The 21,585-nt window shown below is 40.2% G+C and overlaps 1 protein-coding gene across 2 annotated transcripts in view; it reads left to right on the forward strand.

Moving 5' to 3' along the window:
- Positions 1 to 21,585, forward strand: part of LOC131978737 (neuropilin-2-like) — a 121,347-nt gene that overhangs the window by 35,038 nt on the left and 64,724 nt on the right. For both annotated transcript variants that reach the window (XM_059342466.1, XM_059342467.1), the window contains exons 4-7: positions 9,745 to 9,972; positions 13,524 to 13,679; positions 13,772 to 13,941; positions 19,780 to 19,935. In XM_059342466.1, the coding sequence (XP_059198449.1) occupies positions 9,745 to 9,972; positions 13,524 to 13,679; positions 13,772 to 13,941; positions 19,780 to 19,935 (710 nt within the window). The remainder of the gene's footprint in view (positions 1 to 9,744; positions 9,973 to 13,523; positions 13,680 to 13,771; positions 13,942 to 19,779; positions 19,936 to 21,585) is intronic.

The following is a 21,585-nucleotide window of genomic DNA, read 5'->3' on the forward strand; positions in this document are numbered from 1 at the left end:
TGCAATTGAACTGAATTTTGAGTTGATATCACAATTGTTCTGGCAATATTGACCCTCCTTTTGTGTTCGTTTCTCAGGAATAATGTTCATGGGTCAATTTGACTCAAGGCATGTTAATTATCAAAAAGTGTCAGAAACTAAAAAATCCTAATAAACGTTGTTTATATTTAATGAATGACTCCATTAATAACCATTTCAATCAATAATGGTGTTCTTTACCTCTCACTGATCATGGTTCAATGAGGATAATTCTCTCGTCTTTTAATGAAAAATACATGTTTAAACTTTTTTATCTAGATTGGAAAGACCTACATATAAAATACAAAGACTTTACAATGTCATGATTTTAAAAAATGCATTTTAACTTTTTATTTTTATTTTTCAACTTTGAAATGGGTCAATTTGACCTGCAACATAACAGGAGGGTTAAGAGATTTCAATATGCTAGCAAAGATGTATTATAGAGCTGAATACAGCACTGTTGCTCAGCTTTGTAGTCAAGTTTTTTTTCAGTGGCCACTTGTGGTATTGCAGTGAAAAGTCTCGCTGTGGCTTAAAAAGCATTTTCCCTTAGACCACAGTGGAAGAGACATCTGTTAAACTGTTAATGAAGGTAAATACCTTCAACTGCAGACAATGTCAATTATGACTCTTTCTATTATGGATTTTTGTGAAGGTTTATGTTTGTAAAACCTTTTTTGAGCTAAGAAAATCAATGATGTCATCACAATGTAAAGTCTATGGGCTAAGCGTGAAGTTTGGGGGATGTTCACTTGCCAAATTTTGGCAATGTATATTGTTGAAGATGTGCAAAGTGAAGCGTCCCCTGGTGAAATAGAAGAGCAGAGGTTTGTGTGCAGGGCTTGCATTACTTCTGTTAAAGCCGTGGTGCCAGCAGCAGGGTGGGAAAACACATCGCAGCACATGTTAGATTTTAATAGTGCTGCAGCCAAAAGAGGGTCCTTTGATATTTTACTCGGTGAAGAGTTAATGAGGCATTGGAACAAGCAAATACAGATAACAGTATGTGTGCAGAATATTGTCCCTTATTTTTTTCTCTTTTTCTAACACACTGAAGTCAGTCAGTAGCAAGTTGACAGAAAATAAGAAAGATAAAATTGGGATAACATGCAGTAAATTCCAGATTTGAACGGGAAATGTTGTGATCACATGGTCACAAGAGGGACAATATCCCTGTAAATGACCCTCACACATGGACAGACCAATCAAAAGTGAAGAGGATTCATAGCAGGATTGCACCTTTACAAACAGACTATCAGTAACTGTATTACAAGCTCCTCATAGAGGACTCAACATGCTTCATTAGGTGACCAAGCCTCGTTTATCTGCCTGGTGTCATGGGAGACGGAGAGAAAGAGACAAGAGACGTAGCAGAGGACCCTCGAGAGCCCTTTAGACTGTCCAGGCGAGACATCTCTCCCCTTCATGGCACTTTGTGTGTGTGTATATGTGTGTGTGTGCCTGACATGGCTCCCCTTCACGCTGCCATGGGTCAGCCAAAGCGAGACCAATTGAGATCAAGGGCGAGTGAGACAGAGGGGCGCATAGTGTCGGCCCCACAGCCATCTTGTCCCGTTCCCCCTGAAAGCATTCCACACATGCCCGCTTAATTGAGTCCTGAGCCCTGTTCCCTTGAGACACGCACACACACACACACACGCACACAAAGGGCTGAGGTTACTAACACAACACGTGCGGTTGTCGGTGTTTCTCACTCGCTGGCACCAGCCTGTTGGGATTTCTGCTGTGTGTGTGTTTGTGTGAGTGTGTGTGTGTCTTTTGCGCCTGACACAGTCCACCTGATGGACTTAAAAACAACAAGAGTGTCAGTGTTCACACCCTAGCACCCTAGGGAGAGAAAGACGGAGGTACAAAGAAAAACAGAGAGAGATTGGTTAATAAATCAATTCATTTTGGTTGTATGACATTCTAAAACATACCAAACAATTATGATAGTTTTATGGGAAACATTTAGATCTCCTTGTTTTTTAGTTACATAAAATTGTCATTTTTAACATTGAGTTCACTGTTTTAGACAATTACTGTTGTTTATAAAAATAGTATAAAAAGTTATGTTGTTGTTAGGAACAAAAACCTAAAACTTTTTTTTCCACAATCTTGAGTTTGTAATTGGTTTAGAAAAGGTTTTGTAAAAGTTTCAATACCAAAAAACAGCATGCAGTCACTTCAGTCAGATTAATAATTTCACCCAGGAGAACAGCATTTGTGTCCAATGTGAAAACAAAATTAAACGATTTGATTCAAACATTTGTGCATCACATCTTTACGTAATGATGTCACTTCCAGTAGTCACATTGTCCTTATAAAAACTTCACTTCCAGAGGTTTGTATGCATTTATTTACTCTTTTATAACGCCTTAACTGGAAGTTGTTTGCACTAAACCTACAGAAGTGGTTTGTAGCATAAATTCAACAAAACTTGCTGTGTTTTTACAACAGCAAAGCGTATGATGTCCTTCAACCGGTAGAGTCACGATTTTTTTAAGCACTCCAATACGTTTCATATGCACGTTTGAAAATGTTGTGGCATGTGTATGCATATTTGTGTATGTAGACTTCCATTCTCCGTGTAATAAAGCTGAAAATGCCAAAAAATAACACATTTAAAATAACTATAATAATTTAACACGAGCACAATCTTATTACTAATTACTAATTTACTGATTAGTTGGAGAAATGTAACAAAATGAAACATGGTGATGCTTGTTTCGTTCATGCGGGTGCTGCAGTGTGTAAAAACATCAGCAAGAACTTCAGTACTTCGATTAGATGTCACATGTATCCAAATAAATAACACCAAAAGCGACTTTAGGGCAGCACAGTCTTATAGAGATAAACAAAGGAATGTTAGCCTCAATCTTTTCTGGCTTCTAATAATTCAAGGCATCTTTTTGGTGGGAAAATGTCCTTGCAGTGGCGTCCCTGTTGGTCTCTATTTAGATGTAATCCACCCAGGTTGCCATCAGTTACAAGCACACAGCAGCGTTGATTGATAAATTATAAAATATGGCATATCCTGGACTTCCTTTAGCTTGTCAGTGTGTGTGTGTGTGTGTGTGTGTTTGCATATATGTGTGTGTGCCCAGCCTTCCCTGGCAGTAATAATGGAGCCATTTGGAACATTCAAGCTGTTGCCATACTGCTAACAAGATCTTGTTATCCTGGAAGGTGCAGCAGAACGTCTGGCTACGTGGGTGATAGATTTTGTGTGTCAGAGTGTGTGTGTGTGTTTGTGTGTGTGTGCGTTGTGCATACTGTATAGCCTCACAGTAAACTGTCTAAATGTGTATCTACCTGCTACCCCTGCACATGCTGTTCTTGAAACTAAAAGTAAGTCAAAAAGTCCTCCACTTCCTTGCAAATATGCTCGCACTATAAGAAAATTCAGTGAAAAAACAAGGATGAGGCACTGGTGGAGAAGTTTTTTTTTTTTTTTTTTTTTCACTTTTTGTGATTCATTGTTACAGCTCTTTGGTTTTATTTTTTCCTCCAGAAAATTGGAAATTAGCAATGTTATTTCATGAAAATTAAAAAATGTCTAAAAAAGTAATTATTTGGGGTGCAGTCAGTCAGTAGTTAATCATTTATTCATTTTTATAATCATTTTGTTGGACTCATTTGACTTTTCTTCTAATTTTTCTCTTAAATCTCTGGTACTGAAAACATTATATGAGCTGCTGCAAGAAGACCTTGTTTATTAAAGTATGAGCACTCCCTTGGGACATGACGAAAATACTTTTGTTTGCGTGACGTGTGTGAAAACTATTTTAAAGCAAAACTACTCTTTTAGAATCCTTTCAATTTAAAAATTCCTTTAAATTTAAAACTAAAGTCTTGAATAAATGAATAGGATTTTCAGTCACTCAGTGTTATTTAATTCTGTTTCACTGACCAGTGTTGCTGACATTAATAATGGTTTTGCTTTTCTCCTCTCAATTCGTTGGGGGTGGGGGTCTCTGCCACAATCCCTTCCTGTTGCTGGGGTCTGTGTTTTCCAGTAATGAGAATATTTGTGTGTGCGTGCGTGCATGTTGGAGGACATTGTCCCCCACTCTCTGGGTGTCCTAATTACAGGACCCTCAAAGATTAACAGTCTAATCAGTCTGGAAACAGGCGCACATACATATACAGAAACGCACATCTGCTGTGGAAAATAATGTGTTTTTAAAACACAAAAGCATAAAGTATGTTGTCCATTTTACAGTCACATTTCCAGAACATATAGACTAGCAGATTATGGTCCCTATATATTTGGACATATGATGCCTTGCTTCAAACAAAGAAGAAGAAATAATTTTGCATGCATGCCTGTGACATCAAAATGACCATAAAACACCTGATGAACAAAAACAAATACACATGCTGTGCTTGTTTTTGTTTACAGCTTTGTCTCTATGGATACTGTAGTAAAATTCCAGCCAATGGGAACACAGGCACCAGAATGTGACGACCAATCAACGTTCACTGTCTAGGCAGTGTGCCCCCAGCTGTTATTGTGACCCAGAACTCTCTAGACACACACACACACACACACACACACACACACACACACACACACACACACACACACACACACGAATGCAGTGATGTAGACTGGACGGTTACTCACAAATGCAGGGCAGCTTGCACGTCTGCACGCAAATGTTAAATCACTCACACCCACACAAATCACCTTTCATCAGCTTACATTTATTCCCTGGACACTTATTCTACACTTAACTATCACCACGACATGTTTGGCCCCAACCCTTAAACCTAATTTAATCTAAAGCCAAATATTAACCTGAAATTTTGAAGGTTTTGACCTAAATAAGAAGTGAGTCCCCGTAGTGCAACTGTGTAAACAGATTTCTGTGAGTAACACACACACACACACACACACAAACCTATTGTCATTTTGGAGGACATTTCATCAACGTGAATGATTCCCTGGACATTTATCCTAACCTTAACTATGACCACTACACACCTGACCCCAACCAATAACCAAATCTTGCCCTAAGAGTTTCATGGTTTACCTTGTGGGGGCAGCTTTTGACCTAAATGAGAAGTGCAACTGTGTGAACAGATTTCTGTGAGTAACACACACACACACACACACACACAAATACACACACACACACACACACACACACACACACACACACACACACACACACACCTCAGGCAGTGTAATGTGGAAGCTATCGTGACAATCCTTCCAATAACTGCTGTTGTTTACATTCTACCAAACACCTTTAGGCACTTCCTCCCTGCCTCTGTCCGACTCCTCATCAAGCCAGTTTATTACACCGTCCAACCAATCAGATAGCTCGCTCCTCCTTCCTCTGGCTTTCATTGAGCAAAGTGGATCCAGATCTGACCCAGTGAAGAGTGAAAGGTGCTCTGTGGTAGGGCTAATGTTACACACAGAATAAGTATGATTTCCTTTAAAATGCACAACAAACATAAAATATAATGGTTTGTGCAGTGCAGCATATTGTGCCTTTATTAAACACCTTCGCTCAAATAGTGGCTTTGCTTACATTGTTGTTTATTGGATATTTTTCACTCAATGGAGATTTCATTATGTGACAGATGAATGCAAATTTTCTCAGATGTTTTTACAGATTTCTTTAAATTGGTTTGTTTGTAAATATTAGAATAAGGCAGACAGTGTTTGAGTTTTGCCAGACTGAGAGCGTTCCAAGATGTCAGACTCCAGACTGAAAATATTTCGCTGATTTACATCATCAAAGTAATGCTGGGTTGGAGCTTTTAGCAAATTGCATTTGGATAGCTAAAGGGGTGTTTGTCTTTTGACAGTGTGATTTCATATGTCAGCGGTAATTTGGTTGAGTTTATTGTGGAGGGAAATCCCTGCTGTGATTCAGTGACAGAGGCTGAAATGTAATGTCAGAGGAGTTTCAGCAGCAACTGGAATGACACTGAGGGGGAATCTAACCATACATATGGAAACACCAAGCTGTGGTTTTTGCAGGAGCTGTGTGTGGGCCTGGGGTGTGTGTACGTGTATGTGTGTCTGTCAGTGTGTGTATGTTAAGCCACCTCTGCATGTGTGTGTGCGTTAAATCTTGGTGGAGGGAAGGAGGGAATAATTGTGGGTTTGATCCGACTAATAGCCCATTGGCATGAAAGTCAGTTTGAATGAAAGTAAACGTCTGGATGCCAGCTTACCTCACACACACACACACACACACACACACAGTTATATAGGAAATAAACACTCACAATTTAGATGAATGAAAGTGTTTGCATGCCAGCTCACCATACAAACACACACACACACACACACACACACACACACACACTGACAGACCTTGTCCCGTCTCCCCAAGATCAGTGAGCCATGAGCACCAGCGCCAGATCTACCCAGCAACCTATACACACACACACACACACACACACACACACACAAACACACAAGCACACACTTCCTCTAACCTTACCCCATAGTGAAACACGTGTTTCTTTCACACTCATCCAATTCAAACAGATGGGAAGTGAGGAGAAAAGAATAGGAAATGAGACAGTGGGAGGGAAGGGAATGATGGAGCTGGGGAAGATGAAAAGATTGCATGGGACGACGGTAAAAAAAGAACAGCAGGAGATAAGAGAGTGAAAAAGATCAGAAAAGAAAGGGAGAGAAGTGGGGGATACACAGTTTTAAAAATGGAAGGAGAATTGAATGAGGGGAGAAGTTGAGCGGGACAAAAGTCATAGAAAACAGACAGATATGTGTGGATTTAGTACAGAGGAGACTACAAGCAGTTTTGAATAGTTTAAATACATTTAAAATACATTCCTCTAGTGTACTTTAAAAATAGCAAAGAGGAGGGACGAGGAGTGGAGACAGAATGTGGAGAAGGGACAGACCCGAGAAAAACAGGAGAAAGGAGGGCACAAGTGTTTTTGCGATGTTCATGAACATGAAGTAATGAGAAGGGAATAAAAGCGCTGTCGGCAACAGAACTGGTCAGGCGTTCACTCCACTCACACACACACACACACACACACACACACACACACACATACACATGCTCATAGTCACGCAGACCGGCGCTATCCAGCAACCGACTCTGCAGGGGGGCCAGACGTAAGGGGAACCCCGTGAGAGACAGTGTGTGTCTGTCTGTGAGTGTGTGTTTGCTGGAGATCATCGCAAGAGGGTAAAGGTAACAATAACAAGCAAATTGGACAGGAAAGTGGGACAGAAAAACAGACAAACAGGGATATATGAAGACAGACGGACAATATCTGCCCCACTAAAAGTAGATGGTTGCTGTGGAGATGATGGCATAGATGTACACGAGGCATTCATATATATATATATATATATATATATATATATATATATATATATATATATATATATATATATATATATATATATATATATATATTAGCACAGCCACTGTTAATACACATACCTATGAAAAATAATGCACTATAATTCATAGAAAACCCCAGAAATCATAAATCCGGTTGAGCAACTTATATGTTGTCAAGTTGCAGCGATGTTATTTTAAGTGAACTTGTAAATAAACGTACGTCATGATCTGGTTGTCCAGTAGTGTACATAATACATTATTTAATCTAAAACCTTGATGTCTTTCTTAACCATAACCAGGTAGTTTGGGTGCCTAAACCTAACCCAAAGAGTAAACCATGTTTACAACAGTGACTGTGCAACTGTTTAACAATGTCAATATTAACTTTCATATTTCATCAATTATCATGCAAATTGTAATGCATACATTTTTGTAATATCTACATACCTGTTCTTAAGAATGCATTAATTAGCAACGGACAAAAATGGGGATTTTGTGCATTTTACCATAAACCATAAATAAGCCAACTTAAAGATCTTGGCATGTGTTTCCCCAGACTGTTGTCATGCAGGATCAGTGAAATTCCAGAAAAGAAGAAAAGAAAAGGAAGGGTGGAGACAAGAAAAACATCAATATTCCTGGTTCCACCTATTGCACAAAGGGTTGTTTTATAGTGAATGTCATGTCTTAGTCAGTCAGCAGACTACAAGATGCTGTCAAAGGCAGGTGGAGTGTCTGTGTGAGACGCTGCACTTTTTTTTATGTCTACTAAGTCCACACACATCCTGATGTAACAACAAAACCAGCACTTCTAGTAGTCCGTTAATTTCAGTAACGGTAGCACCTAAATCCCAACATATGTAAGTCAGGACTACATTCCGAGCCTAAAAAGATATTTTTGGTTGCAGTTATGAGCACAAATTGGAAGCTATGGAGCAGCTTATGCATACCTCTATATTAATTAGAATTGATGCACGTTGTCTTTATAGTCCGACACACGTGAGACAGATGAGAAATGACAGCTGAAATCCGTCCTATGTAGACAGGTTGTTCCACACAACTGTACATGAACACACTCACATGTGTTTAAATGCACTTTGCATGGCAGAATGCACAAACTCTCCTAATGTGTTCTTACTCACTTTCTCTTCATTTCCTCATGCAAGCACGCAAGCACAATAGCAGACACCCAAACAGACTGGAGAGAAATGGGTTACCATAAGAGGCTTAGACAGTGTGTATGTGTGTGTGTGTGTGTGTGTGTGTGTGGGTGTTTGGTCATACATGGCTGGCTGGACTGGAATAATGGTCCAGTTGGTACGACTACATCCTCTCCATAATGTGTGTGTCTGGAAGTATTAATAGAGAGGGTATTACAGTCATTCAAAAATGAAGAGCCCCAGATTACAATCAGATCACTGTGTGTGTGTGTGTCTGTGTGTGTGTGTGTGTGTGTGATGATAATATCTAAAGCTCCTCATAACTGTAAGACCACCCAACCATGATACTATCAACAGATTCTACATCTGTCTTTCCCACTCTTATTTTTCTTGTTTACATCTTTCTCTCTCTTTCCTAACTCAATTTTATTTCCCACTGGTTTTCTTATTCCCTTTTCTCTGTCTTTATTTGTTTCCTTCTGTCTCACTTGAATTCTTCAATCTTTTTGCTAATCCTCAAACAGCAGTGTCTCTTTTGGAGACGAGGTTGCCCTTGCTTTTTCCCAGGAGCTGGTAGGGATACAGCGTCTAGCTCAAGTGCACTTATGAACAGTTTCTTTGTCTTTACAGATGACACAGTGTAAAGAGATTTCTGTTTTTACCACTTCAAAATCCTGCTGGTATGTCAGGTTTTTTTTCAAGGGAACTGGTACAACTGAATCAGACGGCATATCAATAACCTTATTTCCTAGATAGCCAGTTAGACGTTGCATCACTCTTGGGTTTGATTTCTACTCATGTTCAATTCTGCATAAAACTACTGTTACTTCAGCACACAAGTTAAGACTTCAATAGACTGAACTGTGCTCTCAATAAAATGACCACAAAGAGAAACAAAACAACTACAAAGAAACACAAAACAACTACAAAGAAACAAAATGACCACAAAGAAACACAAAATGACCACAAAGAAACACAAAACAACTACGAGAAACAAAGCAACTACAAATAAACACAAAACAACTACAAAGAGAGGGTAAAACAGCCACTGACTATAAATAACTACAAAATAAATGTAACAAAATAACTAAAAAGAGACAAAAATCAACTACAAAATGGGTAATACAACTACAAAAGAGTCTGTGGTGCCAGACTGCTGTAAATAAATGTTTTCTGTCTAATAAATATCTCTTACTTCTTCTTCATTCCAGGTTCAGACTGTTCCCGTAACTTCACCAGTCCCTCGGGTCTCATCGAGTCCCCGGGCTTCCCTGACAAATACCCCCACAACCTGGAGTGCTCCTTCATCATCATCGTCCCCTCCAGCATGGACGTGACCCTCACCTTCCTCACCTTCGACCTGGAGAACGACCCCCTGCCGGGCGGAGAGGGGGACTGCAAGTACGACTGGCTGGAAGTGTGGGACGGGCTGCCAGGAGGTGAGACATGCATCAACTGGATGTGTTTATGAACAATGTGCCAAGGACAATTAATTGTTTATGATGATGATTATGATCTTGATAGAGGTGTTAAACAATAGTTCAGCCGTTTCACGAGTCAATACCCAGAGCAAAGGTAAAATGGTGTGTATTCTGCCCTGCCTACATCATTATTGACTGAGGTGGAGTAGCAACTATTTTAGTAGCTATGCGTTGGTAGATGAAAGCTAAGCTTACAGGCAGGATGTTGGCACCTACTGTGGAGAAACAACATAACGTTTCAAGGGGAAAATAAAATAGGTGTTGCTGAGAGAAGGGAGAAAAAAGAGGGGAGGTGAGAGCAGGAACCGGAGAGAGCTGGGATATTTCTGGTGTAGATGCTAGAAGGACTGGAAGAGTTTAGAAGGACAAATCTAAGGCACAAAGACCTTGGATCTAGTTTCAAGACATGGAAGAGGTAGAGAGAAAAAGAAGAGCAGTGGAAGGGCAGGGAGAGGTCCTCCACTGCTGGGAAGACTGGAACAAAGGAATGAGAAGTTAAGATGAATACACTAAGGCCAGAAGAACTCAGGTCTGCCTACAAGAAAAAGAATGGGAGAGAAGAGAAACAGGAAGATTTGAAGGGAGTTCAGCAAGTTGGAATAGAAGACGAGGATTATTCTCTGAAAAAAATATAGATTTTGTGTAGTTTTTTATGTCATGTGTATTGTTTCTTTGCCATTTTGAGTTTTACTAATAAAAGATTTGAATGGATTGTTTAATTTTTCAACAATTTGTTAGATACTAACTGATCCAGCAAAGGCTGAACAGTATTAGTGTGAAAGCAGAGCAAACAATGGTGCTTTTCTTCTAATGAATAACTTTGCTGTAAATATAAATTTTGCCTGAGGAAGGAAGAAAAGTCAGAGAGGTGGAAGACAGAAAAGAGGGCAGAATAAGAAAAAAGCCACAGAATCTTTACTCCTTTTCTGGGGATTAAACAGAAGACCAGAGAGGTTAAGCAAAGTTGAAACTGAAAAGAAAATTAGGATGACCAGGAAAAGAGAGGGATGGAAGAGAAAGAGAGGATGAAAGGATTCTGCTTCGAGTGATAGAGAGAGCAACTACAAGAAGGACAGCAGGATGAAAGGAAAGGAAGCAAAGTGGAATGAAGTGGGTGGAGGTTGAAAGGGAAGGAAATATACAGGATGAGTTTCAAAAGGTGAAGGATTTAGTTTAAACCTTTGCCGGAGTGTGGAGACCTCAGCAGGAAGAGAGGGCAAGAAAAAAGACAAACAGGGAAAGAGCATGACCATGTTTGTTTCTGATATGGATAAAATGTTTGAGAGGAAGGGAGGAAATGGAAAAGAGGTGCAGATGATAAACAGCCAGAGAAATCATTTCTAACTTGATTGGTGTGAGTACAATAAAGGGAAAAAAACCCTAGAAAATAAAGTTTACACTTTTGACTGGATGCAATATATTTTCAGGTTCTCTGATCACCCATCCATATACATACATCCACATGTCTGTCTGTACACTTGTCCCATTCTTGTGAATGTGATATCTCAGGAACACCTTGAGGGAATTTCTTCCAAATTGGCACAAATGTCCGATTGGACTCAAGGATGAAGTGATTAAAGTTTGAAAGTCTAAGGGCATGATCACTGTGACCTCATGTCCGTCCTATTCTTGTGAACATGATATCGTGGGAACCAGTGGAGTAATTTCTTTAAATTTGGCACTTAAATCCGATTGGACTCAAGGATGAACTGATTTTGGAAGTCAAAGGGCATTGTCACTGTAACCTCATGTCCATCCCATTCTTGTGAACATGATATCTCAAGAACCTTTGGAGGAAATTTCTTTAAATTTGGCACAAATTTCCACTTGGACTCAAGGATGAACTGATGCGATTTTGGAAATCAAAGGTCAAGGTTACTGTAGCCTCACAAAACACATTTTGGCCATAACTCAAGAATTCATATGCATATTATGACAAAAAGGGTAAAATGATGAAGTGATGACATTTTATATCCAAAAGGTTAAAGGGGCATCTTCACTGCCACATCATAATATTCTGCAAAAACTTTTCTGGGCATTATTCAAAACCATACCTCAGGAACAGAAGAGATTGTGACCATATTTGTTCCGATACAGATTTGGTGACGCTAATCTTGGGTGTCCACCTTGAAACTGTGGTGATTGTGTAGATCTTCTTTGCTGCCGGTTTAACGATGTGTTGTGCTGACTGGCAGAGGCATACAACCGCAGGACAGTAATTCTAGGTTTTGTGTGTAATAAGCTCCATTTAATGTGTATGGGAATATTTGTGCTTTGTGACAGGGGCGCACTGCTCTCATTCCCATTCGTCCAAAAGGGAGGTCACTTATGCACATACCACATTATGAGGCTATTAAGAGACGGGGGTTTAATGATATTGGTATCACTTTGTGCCTGTGTGTGTTGCCACATACTGTATCTGTTTGCAGGGGTCAGGCAAGGGACAAATGTGCCTTCTGTCAAGTTTATACGCTGCTGAAATTAAATTCATAAACACAGAGGAAGAGAGGAATGAGACCATTTTGCCTGTAAGCTAAAAAATATTAAATATTAAATCCTCAAAAAAAATATATTCAATATGTTGGACCGAAATTTTTTGCAAACATGGGTCATTTATTTATAGAAATCATCCCAGTGGATTTGAGATTCTCTTCTCTTCTCTTCTCTTCTCTTCTCTTCTCTTCTCTTCTCTTCTCTTCTCTTCTCTTCTCTTCTCTAATCTTCGCCTCTCTCCTTTTTCCTCACCACCATCAAGAAAAGAGTTATTACCGTTATTTGCCCAAGAGCCCTATTTCAAATATCCACCCATTCCAAAAGCGAAGAAAAAAATCAATAGCACTGATCGATTGGCTGCTATTTTCCTCCTCTTCCTCCTCCACAAGCTTCCTGGTGTGTGTACAGTATGTGTGTGTGTGTTTGTGTGCGTTAGAGAGAGGAGTCAGGGAGTAGCAGGATGAATCTACTATCTCTGCTCCCACCCCTTACACACACACACACACACACACACCCTAGGGCTCTAAATCACACTCATCTGTTTGTGTTGACATATACAAGTTGTGGTATTAGAGAAGAGGACAGTAGAGGAATCACTTAGATCCCTGGATTTACACACACACACACACACACACACACACGCACACACACACACACACACTTATATATAGTACACTTTGTAAAACCATGACCACTCTAGAGATAGAGTTGATAGATGAAGGAAGGAGAGGTGATGACATGCGAGGGTGGAGTGATGAGCAGATGTCAGTGGAGGAGGGAGCGATAGAGATAATAGAAGAAAGGAAAAGAAAATGCAAGTAGCTAAGGATACAGACAAAGAAGATTAAGGGATAAATGGATTAAAAAAGGAATGGAAAATAAGTTAATAAATCATCTCGACACCTGGATGAGTGAGATCATGTGTAACCAAAATAAAAGGATAATAAACCAGCAAATAAAGACATGGAATTTTAACACACTGAAGGCTAATCCAATACTTCTTGTCCGATCGACAGTGGGCCCTCTCATTGGTCGATACTGTGGGACTAGGGTGCCTCCTGAGATCCAATCATCTACTGGGATTCTCTCTCTGTCCTTCCACACGGACATGGCTGTGGCTAAAGATGGGTTCTCGGCTCGATACAACATGACTCACAAGGAAGTCAGTGAAAGTAAGTTTAATTTTGGTGTTTTTTTATTTCAAAATAAAAACAATGCTAGAATATTGGAATTGTAAATTTCTCCTCCTCCTGTCGTCTTGTAGCTTTCCACTGTAGTAATGCATTCGGCCTGGAGTCAGGAAAGATCACCGATGACCAGATAACAGCCTCGACAAGTTTCTACGATGACCGCTGGCTGCCACGACAAGCCCGACTCAATTACCATGACAATGGATGGACGCCCAATGAAGACAGCAACAGGGAGTACATACAGGTACGAGTACTTCAGTGACTTGGACCTGTGGTGCAAACAAAGGAGAATCCAGTCATTTCTCAAACATTAACTCTAAAGCCCTTTACATACTCCACAAGAACAGAAGTTTGTTCTTGAGGTGGCAAGAACAAGAAAAAAGTTCTTTCTGGACAGGACATTTCATACCTCACGGGACACTTGACTGCAGAACTCCTGGAAAAGTTCTCACAGGGCCCTCACGCTTCAGCACACGTCTCATTTAAAGTCAAATTTCTGACCAATCAAACAATAGTTCTTGGACACCACACAAGAACAAAGTCTTAGCCTTAAATCTTTATTCACAGATGGTCTAATAAGTCCATTTATAGGCGTGCCATGGCCACATTGCGGCTTTATAGCCATTGAATCATCCTGAATTTAAACTGAGCAACACACTAAAGGATGAACAGATGTACATTTAATGGCCGGTTCATTAAAAAAATGATTTTTAGAGGCATTTTTGACGTTCCTTCCTCATTTGAACAGATATGATTCAGTTTTATGGACACCCCCCTTATGTTTGTTTTACACTCCAAGTATATTTTTTCCGTCTTTTTAATGAGGTGTAATCTGCACAAATATCTGGCTGTAAATGTGGTTTAAGCTTATTAACCGTATCTGCATGATGATATATCAACCTCCGTTAAATGATTTCTAGAAAGCTAATGTTAGCCATTGCTATCAAAGTGACTCAGCAAACTTTTCTGGACAAAAAAACTTCTGCATTGTGGAAAGGGGATGGTGGTTGTTCCGGATACAAACAAACATGTACATTAACAATATGTTAAATTTAAAAAATAACAGTTATATAGCAAGAATAACCCAAACTAACCATTTTCTACAATGCTTCAATGCTAATGTTACTAGCGTGCTACTAGCGTGCTACTAGCGTCCTGCTAAAGTCTCGCCTCTAATGAGATTCCCAGTAAGAAGTCTCTTAATGTCAGTGAATTATTTTCAGAAGATGAGGTACACCAAACTAGAAATTATGTTTACATACAAATAATTAGCAACAGCAATTTTATTTTGAAAGAAACCTAATGCCATCCAGATTTAGTTATTTTAACATACAAAAGAAATGTTGGTTAGCCTATCTGGGAAGATACTGAAGATAAGAGGAAAAAAAAATATTGAGTTCTCTTTAAAAATAATTTCTAGGAGAAAAGTTTCCAGGTGTTTCCTCTTTTTCATCAGGATGAGGCACAAATCCAAGAACCTAATCCTGAAATACAAAATCCTTTTTCATAAAAAAAAGTTTACTCTGCCTCACCTAAAAACAGATGCACTCTTATTTTAACAGCATCTTTTTCTTCTTGCGTTGACATGTCACACATAATAACTCCACCACAGCTATATTTGTGTCAGCCTATGTGTGTGTGCAAGTGGGAGAGCGAGCGAGTGAGTGAGCTCGAGCGAGTGGGAGGTGTAGTGATATCAAGGTTTAGCAGCTAGATGCCTGGGTAAGGCATTGTTTCCCGTATTTTATCATAGTGCCAACTTCCTGCCATCCCTGTGCCAAGCATGAGTTATGAGGCTGTCTAGGTGAGAGGGGAAAGGGAGTGTGAGGTTCACTCACCCCTCAGACAGAAATGAATTCAAACCAGCCTGCGAGGCGCTCTTCAGTGAGACGCCTTCTATAAACAACAGATTATCTTGTTGGGTGTCACCTTCCTGTAGCCTTGCAAAGACTGCACACAGGTTTTGCTTTACTTGTAGTCAATAAGCTTTTTTTGGAAATAATCTCAGGCAGGATTTCACTTCATTAAGTTATCAGTTCGAACCCTTCCGGTAACCAATGTCAGATGCAGAGCAAGTTTCGGTTGCCAAAAAAATGTCATCATCGCCTAAATCATATCTTAAAGTTTGCCAAATGGTCAGGTTGCCAGCTGCTTGACTCCAAGTCTTCCTGACTAAAATCTTGCAGCACAATCACACTGCATAAAGCTCACAAGAATTAGGCTTCCTAACATATTCAATCCCCTCTAAAGCCTGTGATCAGACAACCCAAGAAGTGCTGCTTGATCAAAAGTGTCTGTGTTTTGCTCAAAGAGACGAGAACCAGACAAACACCTCATCTGTTTATTTGTACGAATGGTGACACAATAGCAGATAGCCAGTGACAGATGTGGAATAAAGCAGTAGTTCTGATTGTCAGAGCTCATCTTAAGCTAAACTCTGGGCCAGCAAACACAGGAAGGGACTGTGGCCAAGAGGCAGCATGAGGCCAAGGTCCCATCAGTCTCACACTTCCTTCCTGTTTCACCTCAACTGCAGCTGACAGCTCACTCTCTCCGGCCCACTCTTAAAATTAGCTGACATTAAAGAATGTGCTGAACATGAATTGCTTGAAAGACTCTGAGCCAACAACAGCCATGGCCTGAGCTACGTCTGTACGTCCCATTCTGGGGAAACTCTTTCAAAAATGCCTTGGGGGAATTTCTTCAAATTTGGCACAAACATATGCTTGAACTCAATGATGAGCTGACTAAATATTGGTGGTCAAAGTTCAAATGCTAAGGTCACAGTGACCTCAAGTCCATTCCCTTCTCCTAAATGTGATGTTTCAGGACTGTCTTGAGGAAATACCTTCAAATTTGGAACAAGCAGACCATTTGGACTTGAGGATGAACTTATTTGAATTTGGTTTCCAAAGGTCAAAGTCACTATGATCAGTTCTGGCCATAACTCAAGAATTCATATGCTAATTAGGACAAAAGTTCACACATATGTCAAATTTGATCAAATGATTAAATGATCTAATAATAACACTGCATTTGATTATCAAAAGGTCAAATGTCACCTTCACTGTGAGATCATAATGTTATTTAAAAACACTTTTTTTTTTTTTTTTTTAACCAATTATTCAATGTCATAACTCGCCATACATTCAAATTTAGTCAGATACTGAACTGGTGACACTAATCTTGAGTCTCCACCTTGAGACTGTAGATTTTATAGATCTTATGTGCTGCTGGGTTGAAGATGTGTGTGAAGCATCCACATTTTAAAGTTTGTATCTTCTTTGCAGCAACATTCAAATTTGAAGCATTGTCTACAGTCATGGCTACATAACCACAAGGCATTAAATATGGACATTTAGTGTGTCCTTATTATCTCCACAGCCAATGAAAAGACCTCTGATTCTGATTTTTATTGTTCATGACACATCAGATCTTTGCATGAAATCAGCTTGACAATTGGCTGAAATGGAACTTCTCCTTCTCTTCTCTGTCTCTCTCTGGTCACCGGTGTTGTTGTGGGGTCGCTGCGTTCCACAGAGGCTCTCAGCTGTTCCCCTGCGTTAACACCTAGCAGAAAGCAAGGCCCCCACATTTGTGTGTGCGCGAGTGTGTGTACATAGGTGTGTGCTTGTGTATATGTGTGTGTACGACCTCCCGTCTTGACAAGCAGCTGTCATAAATGCCAACATGCCTCTCCTTCTTGCATTTTGCACCCCATGGTCTCTTATAACCGTGTGTGTGTGTGTGTGTGTGTGTGTGTGTGTGTGTGTGTGTGCGTGTGTGTGCGTGCGTGCGTGCGTGTGTGCGTGTGTTCATGTATTCCTGTGTGAGTCTGTTCGAGTGTGTGTTTGTTGATACGTGTGCCCATGCAGCTCAGGCATTTGTGTGTTGCTATGTTGGCTCAAGAGCCACGTGTGTGGTTTAAATCTCTCTCTAAGGCACTTTTTCTGGTGTAGCTTTTTCTGTCGTTCTATTCTTTTCTATTCTATTCTATTCTATTTCATCCTATTCTGGGCTGGTCCAGTGAGGTGTGGTGCAGATTGATGATGTGAGTTCTGGTGGCTCCGTTATTCTAACAACTCTGTGATTGATGAGAAGCCTTTCCTGGGAAGGCTCACTTAGCAGCTCTCCCTCTGTGTCTCTCTCTCTGTCTCTCTCTCTGTCTCTCTTTCTCTCTCATTCATTCATTCTTCACCTCCTTCTTTTCCTTCTCTCTCTCTCTTCCCTTACTCTTCACTCCTCCTCTTCTCATCCATTCCTCTCCTCAGTTCCGGACCATCGATTAGTTGTCTTGGTGGATCTCTGTCTGGCCCTAAGCGTGCAGGCATGTGTGTGTGTGTGTGTATGTGTGTGTGTGTGTGTGTGTGTGTGTGTGTGTGTGTGGGTGTGCAGGTCTAGATGTGTGTGTTGAAAGTAATCTAAAACACCTGTCTCTCTGACAGATAACAAACGCAGCATTTTACCTCCCCCGGTGTTTTGTACTATACCCCAGTGGGAGCCACAGCACACACTCACACACACTCACACACATACACAACAAGTTCAGATTAATCTACAGGTTTCAACAGCTCCGATGGAGGAGAATAAATGTTATAACCTACAGTAGAACCTTTCTCATCTTCTGCTCTTTATTTGTCTGCAGCCTCTCTGTCTCAAAACCTTGTTTTGTAAAGTAGAGGCTTGGATTTCCAGTCACTGGAGCAGAAAACATAATTCATATAAACTGAAGGTTTAAGAACCAAAAGTACTCATTTTAAACAGATGTAGGTGTGCTGTGCTCCTGGTAAGAAACTGTAAATATAAATACTATAACCCTCAACAAAAATGTTTAAAGTGTACACTGTGTTTAAGTATTGAAATATGTTCACTAAGCAATTACCTCTTGTTTCTCTATATCACTAACACATTAAGAGAGTCTGAGAAAATATATTCTCAGTTACTTTCTATTGTGAATTAAATGGCCACATTGTTCTGCTCAATCTACTCATTTTCAGTACTGTGGAGCAAAACAAATGCGTATCTACTTGAGGGACCTTGAAATAAAGGAGTTTGAAGCACGAATTCAGCACACAATGCTGTCCATGTATAATGCAACACAGCTAGCAGCATGCCAGACACGTAGCGTAGCATCCACAATCAGGATGGGGAGGTGATTATGGCTATTGTATGGGAGGAAATTAAAATGAGCCCCAGGTCATTACTATCGATCTGCCAGGAGAGAGGCACACAGAGGAGAGAAAGGAGCAGATGAGAAGGGGAGGGAAGTAGAGAGTGAAGGTGAGAGATGGATGCTGATAAGTTAAGGTGGATATTTGTGTTTTTATGTCTATCTTTAACTTGTTTAGTGTTGGAAGAGATTCAGCATCACAGTGTTTTGTCAAGTGTGTGACTTGAAATTTGGGCTAAGATTACAATTAGGGCGTTTTTATCACTATTGTTTGTTTGCTCTGGTTCCAATCAGTTTGTAAACTTGGTTCAGTTTCTTAAAAAACCCAAGCAAACACAAATGCATCACTACAAACCATGAGAGAATGTTCCCCCACTTGTTGGTCAGATGTGTAAGGGATGGGAGAAGGAAATTAAATACAGGAAGAAGATCCTGTGTTCTGGACTCATGTAACTCTACACAATTCTCTAACAAGCTACTACTGCTACTACATAAGCTGCTACTCTTTGCATGCTCTACCACATCCCGGAATGCAAAGAACACCTGCCTGCACTGTTTGGCTCAAATTAAGTAATTGCAGATTACATCTGGGAGTTAGATCCATTCAAGGACAAAACAGAGTTTGTTTGGGACTGGACTAGGCCACCTTCTCTTAAGGGTCTCAGTGTTGTTGTGTTGGTCCAATAAATCTGAATACAATGATAGTGTTCACAAATTCACCAAGGGGGAAAATTAACCAACGTCTGATTTAACCAGACTAAGAAGTGCCCTCCGAATGAGACCAGGGTTGGTTAGGAAACCTGGTTGGGGTTTCAGTAGTGCTGCCACTATGTGTTAAGGGTTGATTGATCAATTCTCAGCTTCTTTGCATCCTCTAATACTTTGCTCATGGTGTCCTCACTCCTCCCTCAGGTGGACCTCCATACTTTGAAAGTGCTAACCGGCATCGCCACCCAAGGCGCCATTTCAAAGGAAACTATGAAGGCGTACTATGTCACCACCTTCAAGCTGGAGGTCAGCACCAATGGAGAGGACTGGATGGTCTACAGACATGGCAAGAATCATAAGGTAGGCTCAGACCCATGCACACACACACACACACAGCACATACACTAACACATATATTGATAGAGTATCGCAATAAGATGTTTTGTGATACAGAATACATTTTTACAAACACTATATTGCTATTTAATTAATATTTTTGTACTCAAATGTTATGCATATGAGGGTGTTCTTCATACTAGAACAGATTTCCTGAAAAAAAAAAAAAATAATAATTGCAATATATCACCTTACTCATAGTATTGGGATAAATCTCAGTATATATTTACTAATATATATGTATATACAGTACCGTGCAAAAGTTTGAGGCAGATAAGAATAAATGCTGTGAAATAATAACGCTTTCAAAAATAGAAATGGTGATAGTTTTTTTTTTCAATTATCAAAATGCAAAGTCAGTGAACAGAAGAACAATCAAAATGAAATCAACATCTGGTGTGACCACCCTTTGCTTTCTAACCAGCATCAATTTTTTAGGCATTTTTCAACACCTGCCTAAGACTTTTGCACAGTACTGTATATCTAAAGTATTCCTGCCATGATATGAACTGCAAAGTATTCAAGGCGAGAGAAAGTCTGGATGCTCTTAGATGACACACATGCCTCGACATGCACACACATATGAAACGGAATATATGCAGCAACACTTGACCACAAGCCCGAAATTCAACCGGTGTCTGCAATTACAGCCATTCCACCAGTTGGCTTCATTTAAGGGTTTACGACCAAGCCAGAATCAGCACACGTCTCCACGCTCAGAGTGATACCTTACATCATTGAACGCAGCTACACTTACAGTAGACTGCACAGTCTGCTTTTCACATCCCATCTGGTTTCTGTTAGTCACTGGTCAGAGTTCTGCCTAATGTCGACCTGCTTGGACAGGTTTCTAAGCTGTTCCTCTCAGTGGTGTTAAAGCATGATGAATCATCAGCGAGCACGCTGCAGTCTGGGGGTTGCCGGTTAGAAACGAAGCAGACGGTACCGAGGGTCTTTAAAATGGTTGCAACTGCAATTAAAGTAAAGGAGTGTTCCAGTGGTTGTGGCTGGTTTTTCCATCACAGCCGTTCTCCCACTGCTATAGCGGTCACATATGTTTGTCCTGCGGTCTAACGCCACGTCTAGCTCTGTGCTATAAACCCCTTATTCCTTCATGAGCACTAATACATGCACACACACACTCACAGATGCATGCATACAGTGCAAATGCTGCTTTTGCTTTGAGAAGGAAACAGGAGATGCAGTCTAACCATCTGGGGTTCCTCCGTGGACTGCAGATCCCATAAGGCTTATAGCTGGAGCTAACTCCCAGAGAAATGATTGATGGATAAAACACAGGGAGTTTGGGAGAAAGGCAGGCAGGGAAAAAAATAAATAAATAAACCAAGGGATGATGGAAGAAGGACAGGGATGTAAGTGTGAAGCAAGCTTTTGAATAGAAAAATAACACATTTGGTAATTTAATTGGAGCAATAACTCTTGTTAACAATAAATCAATCACTTTGTCAGTCAGTCAGTTGTGCCGTCAGTCAAATAGCAAAATTCTGCTGACACCAGGCTATGAAACAACAACAATCCAATCCGCAAAATGGATTAATGATGATGTTTTGAGGTTAGTTGTTGGTGTCACCACCCATAATCCCCCTTGATTCT

Source organism: Centropristis striata, chromosome 10, assembly GCF_030273125.1.
Source record: "Centropristis striata isolate RG_2023a ecotype Rhode Island chromosome 10, C.striata_1.0, whole genome shotgun sequence".
Taxonomy (NCBI): domain Eukaryota; kingdom Metazoa; phylum Chordata; class Actinopteri; order Perciformes; family Serranidae; genus Centropristis; species Centropristis striata.